The following is a 5,448-nucleotide window of genomic DNA, read 5'->3' as shown; positions in this document are numbered from 1 at the left end:
TCCCTGGGATGAAAGCCTACAGGTTTTTTTTTTTTTTCTTTAAACGCATGATTATTTTTTCAAGTTTAAAGAACCGTTAGAGGGACAACGGAGGACTCATCTTCAAAAGACAGAAATGAAGGAAAAGTTGTTCCTACTCGGCTTCTACCACCGCGTGAAATAAAGGATGAAGGGGGCTGAGTAGGAAAGACAAACTTTAGAATCACCTAGATTTAATCCCCCTCCCCCTAGAGAGCTGAAGATCCTGAACCGGTAATGAGTTGAGTCTACTATCCCCCCCCCCAAAAAAAAAAAAACTCAGCCATTCGGATTGATGTCTAGCCACAAGAGTTTTAGAGTCCTTGTACAAATGTTATACATTTTTATTTTTGTTCTTTTTGTAGGAAAAAAATACACAAAAAGCAATACCCTCAGATTGTCCCTTTATACAGTGCAGAAAGGAGGTTTAAAATACGTGTCACAGATGCCGCACCTCTGCGGCCAAAAGACTAAAAGGGGGGACGGTCCCTCATATTATATATATTTATATAAAACATATGGAAATTTGTTTTTTTACAAGACTGGTCTTCGTTTCAAATTTACAATGGTTATCTAAAAAAAAACAAAAAAACAAAAAACAAAAAAAAAACAAAAAAAAAACCCCACAATAATGACAACAACTCTACACGGCAAATATTGCCAACCAAGTCACACCATTAATACTGAGAGGGCAGAGCTACGTGGTGTTTTGAGTAGTAAGGTAACCGGTAAAGCAGAATAAATAACCGGCCAAGCCTGCCTACAGGCGGGGCGGGCGTCAGAGTGCGAGCCTGAACTACACCGGCCAGATGGACCCTCCACTCCCACATCTCAGTGTGTTCCTTTCTTTTCAGAGAGTCACAGTAGAGACAGAAGAACACCAGGGAACAAGTCAAAATGTAACTCCAAGCAAGGTGAAAGACACTGGAGGCCGAAGAAAATGGATGGCTGGAGGCTGGGGCAACTTCTGTGACACTGTTTCCTTTTTAAAAAGACAAACAGTGGCTCCAGGTGTGTGTGCCATTCCCATAGAGATTCACCTGTGATTGCTAGAGGAGACCCCAGGTTGGGAGAGAGGAGGCCATTCCTGGCCCTATCCTCCTCCCCGGGAGTGGGGAAAAAGATGGAGGAAGGGAGATGTGTGCATTTCAAGACATTCTTTCAAAAAGTTAAAAACTAAAAGATAAATACTCAACCAAAAAAAATATCAAAGTATTTGATAATGATTGGTCTCACGTGCCCCTGCTTCTAAAAACTGTCCCTTGGTGTGGAAGGGGCGGAGAGATCTCTGCAGAATTCTTTCCACGTATCTGGCTTCCCCCGACACAGCACCTCCGTGGCTGGTTTCAGTGGGGCTGAAAATAAGTATTTATTTACTGACAGCTGCAGTCTGACCTGGCCCCCGGTTTTTTTTTAGAAATTAGTGAGGGAGTGAGGGTAGAGTCACCAGACGCTGCTCCCAGTCTGTGTTGGGGTTTTCTTTACAAATAATCCGTTAGGGGTGGGGCTGTCCCTTTTCACTTGCTGACGGGTTATACCTCCAGAGTAAAGCAGTTTGTGGCGGTGGGCTCCTGGTCCCTGGGCCGGCCAGGCTGGGCTGGAGGGCCCCTGGCCTCACCTCACATCACACACGGCTTGATGTCTTGGTAGGTGACCTGCTGGTGATAATAAGATCCTCCGCCGGTTGTATGCATAGAAGAAGAGGCCATGGCATTGAAAGAGAAGACAAACTCCTTTCTGTCACACATGCTGGGAGACTGTGAGTGATACCGAGGGATGCCTGTAGGGTAGGGCGACAGCAAAAGGAGGGAGCAAAACATTAGCTTCCAGGGCATGAGTTCAGGACCCAGCCTAGAAGCCCCAATGAACTTGGTTATGTGTAAGCGGGCAGCTCAGCCCTGCTCAACATATTCCTCCTAGCCCCACTTCCTAGTAAAACTGGCCTTCCTGGGGTTCCCAGTGCTTGGCAGGAACTGAACTGAGAAAGGGGACTACTGAGTCCTCCGTGGTCCCTCACGGTCCCTCACTGTGCCTTCCTGGACCTGGACTAAGTCACTAACTCCAAGTCCTGGAGGTTGCTTCCTGCGGCTTGGGCCTCTCCAGTCTGGACTCCTTGCCTGGCCGAGGACTTCTTTGATGCGGAAGGGGAAGGCCGAGGAGGAGGCCGTCATGGCCTCTGATGCCCCAGAGCCTGGAAAGCTGAGATTTCTGCAGTTGCCATTTCCACCCTGGTGGAGCCAGAAGCCCAATGCAGGGTCAGCAGAATTCAAAGCCCACATCAAGGTTCAGGCAGCTGAAGAGTCCCCTTAAGGACAGGCATAAGGTGTGTGTGTGGGGTGACCCCGTGGAGAGGTGGACCACCAGCTAACCACCTCTCTCCTCCGGTCTGCCTCCCTGGGGTGGCCCTGACAGCTTATTTATGGCTATCCCTCTACCCCCTCTACCGACTTTTCCTTCTAGAACTACGCTTGGAGGCTGAAAGCTATCTTCTTTTCCAGTGGGGGAGTCTGGGGTGGGCTCTGAGGGGCCTTGAAACCTGGATCCTGAAAGACGAAGAGCACCGGGGCTTATAACTCTGACCCCCAACTCCAGGCCTGGCCACCACACAGGACCCAGCTTACGTCTGCACAAAATGCCCCTAGACTCACCAAACCAGGTTTCCTGAAGGACCTGGGCTGGGCCTCTCAGTGTTTGGTCCAGGCCTCTTTGGGCCTAACTCTTGCTTTGGGCCTAACTCTTCCGTTCTTGCCTGACACAGATTCTTTGCATGGGAAGTATCAGAAAGGTGGGTTTGTTGGCCAGGGTTAGGCCGCTGGCTAGAAACACAGGGCCTTTGCTAGAGGCGAAGGAACCCAGATGTTCCCTGGACTTAAGAGAGTGCTGGGGTCTGAGTCTTTTTGGTGTGAATGGGGCCTACCTGGTCAGGCTAGGGGCAGCCAGAAAAGAGAAGCAAGAAACGAAACTCGACCAGCCTGAACTGGAGGCATCAAAACTGCGTTCGCTCCTCAGAGAGAGCGGTTGGTACCCAAAGAATTGGGGCTAATGCTCTAGAAGCAAGATTGGTTCACAGTGGCTGTCAAGGCTTGGGTCTGGGGTTGGAGCCCCCTGCACTCACCTTGCAGTTCTGCCGGCCCGTTGTGACTGTTTTGGTGTAAGTATGGCTGCTCCAGGGAGTGCGTGGAGATGCTGCCAGACAGGGGGTTAGCGGCTGGGTTGCAAGGGGACAGAGGCTGTTGCTTGATGTAGGAGGCCCCGCTGTTGAGAGCCGCGGAGGCCGCGGGCGGCCAGGCTGCTGCAGAGCTGGAGTAAACAGCGTGCGGCTCCATGACTCCGCCAGCGCCAGCCGGCAGCAGCGGTGAAGCGGGCACCGAGCTGTCGTGGTGCGGGTACTCCCCGGCCGCAGAGCCACCGCAGCCGCCCATGTACGAGTGGCCGCCGTTGGAGGGCAGGTGTGGCACCGAGTGGCTGGGCAAAGCCATGCCGTCCACGTTGCCAGCCAAATGACCATTCATCATGCCCAAGCCGCCCTCCAGCGCCAGGCTGTTGGGCGCGCACGAGAGGCCTCCGGAGCCCTGGAAGCCGTAGGTGTCGGGGAGGTGGTTGAAGCCCAGCCCGTTCACCATGCTGTACACAGGCTTGAGCGCCTGGCATTTCCTTCGGAAGCCGCGAGGCCGCCGGCGGAACGAGCCCTCCTCGAACATAAACTCGCTAGCCGGATCGATGGTCCAGTAGTGGCCCTTGCCGGGTCGCCCGAGGCCCTTGGGCAGTTTGATGAAGCACTCGTTGAGCGACAGGTTGTGGCGCACGGAGTTCTTCCAGCCCTGGTAGGCGCCGCGGAAGAAGGGGAAGCGCGCCTGAAGGAACTGGTAGATCTCGCTGAGGGTCAGGCGCTTGCTGGGCGAGCTCTGGATGGCCATGACGATGAGCGCGATGTACGAGTAGGGCGGCTTCTCCGGCCGCCGCACGCCGGCGTTGGTCTTCTTGGCCTTGGTGGGGCCCGCCGCCGCGGGGTCCATGGCCTGGCCGCCCGCGCCGCCGCCTCCTCCTGTGCCCCCGCCGTGCGGCGGCTGCTGCTTGTCGGGCGCGGACATCGGGTGGCTGCTGCCGCCGCCGCTGCCGCCGCTGCTCTGCGCTGCCGAGCCGGGAGGAGGAGGAGGAGCAGGAGGGGAGGGAGGGGAGGGGGCTGCGCGGGGCGGCTGCACCTCTGCCGTCACTGCGGCTCCCGAGCGCGCCTCCCCCGCAAGCCCGCCCTCCCCAGGCGCGCTATTCTCCTCCTCCTCCCTGCGGGAGGCCACGCGCATCAGCGGACCCGGCACCGCCCCCCCCCGCCTACTCCCCCCCCCCGCCGGTGCACGCCTTTGCGCCCCCGCAGCCTGCAGTGTCCGATCCCCCGTAGCTACTCAGTGGGCTCAAGCCGACCCCAGGTCCCTCCCCACGCGTCCCCAGCCCCCCTCCACCCCCGCTCCCCGGACTGCGAAGCCTGTCCCGCCTCTGCCGACCTGGACCCGGTGTGCCGGTCCCCGCCTCCTAGGCCCGGATGACGGGGCTGGACAGGCGCCCGGGACCCCGGTCTTCCCGGCGCTCTGGGCTGCGGCGGTGGCGGAGGCCTTGGGTCGTGACCAGCGCGGGCAGAGAGCGACTGGGTTCCCGGCCCCCGGGGCAGGACGGCGTAAGTTCCCGAGAGGGACCGCCTCCCCTCACTCCCCGCCCTGGGAAGCGCTGCGCCGGCGCCCGGCGCTCCTCGGACTCGCCCAACCGCGCTGCAGCCACTGGCCCAGCTGAGCGCGGGCGGGCGGAAAACGAAACCGCAGGCGGCTTAGCGGGCGCTTTGTCTCCAAGCGCTGCAAGCGGGACCCGGAGAGTGGCTTCAGGTCGTGCAGTGCCACGAACCGCACAGGTTCCCTAGCAGGCGGCTTCGTGCACTCATTCATGAAAGCGCGCACACGCGTGCATTAACACGCTCCCTGAGCGCACACACAACGATGCCCCCAAGCGAATCCTCTAATCACCAACTCAGATGCGCAGGCTTGCACCCAGTGCGCTCCCCACTCACGTTCCCCAGGGTCCCCCGGGAAGCTGCCACTCTCAGATCTGAATTCACAGAGCAAAGTCTCCTCGAGCCCCCCTCCCCCCACGCTTAACTCTGAAATCCGCTTCGTTGGCCCCGCGGCCCAGTGTCCCCTTTTACAAGCGCAGGTTCTGATTTCCTGAGAGATGGCAAAGTCCGGGGCAGGAAGTTTACAAGGCTCAACGTAAACACGTTCCGGGGGATCCTTTAATAATAAGAGTAGAGAAGCCCGCGGGCGCGGGGGGAGTTGGCCTGATGCCCCTATGGGCTCGGCCTGCCGCCGCCGCGGGGCCTCCGACGCTGCGCGCCAGGCCGGGTTCCGGAAAGCGGGTGGCGCAGGCGGGGAGCGCGTCAGGGAGCGG

At 57.8% G+C, this 5,448-nt stretch overlaps 1 protein-coding gene across 1 annotated transcript; it reads right to left on the bottom strand.

Moving 5' to 3' along the window:
* Nucleotides 1-334: 334 nt before the first annotated feature.
* On the bottom strand, nucleotides 335-4,143 carry Foxf1 (forkhead box F1). The gene is made up of 2 exons (XM_021170622.1): nucleotides 3,134-4,143; nucleotides 335-1,798 (listed from the first exon to the last, which is right to left on the bottom strand). Exons 1-2 carry the CDS (start codon nucleotides 4,107-4,109, stop codon nucleotides 1,638-1,640), a joined length of 1,137 nt encoding a protein of 378 aa, XP_021026281.1. The 5' UTR covers nucleotides 4,110-4,143; the 3' UTR covers nucleotides 335-1,637.
* Nucleotides 4,144-5,448: the final 1,305 nt, after the last annotated feature.

This window comes from Mus caroli, chromosome 8 (assembly GCF_900094665.2).
Source record: "Mus caroli chromosome 8, CAROLI_EIJ_v1.1, whole genome shotgun sequence".
Classification (NCBI taxonomy): domain Eukaryota; kingdom Metazoa; phylum Chordata; class Mammalia; order Rodentia; family Muridae; genus Mus; species Mus caroli.
The sequence above is the reverse complement of the archived record's forward strand: the minus strand, read 5'-3'. Positions and strand labels throughout refer to the sequence as shown.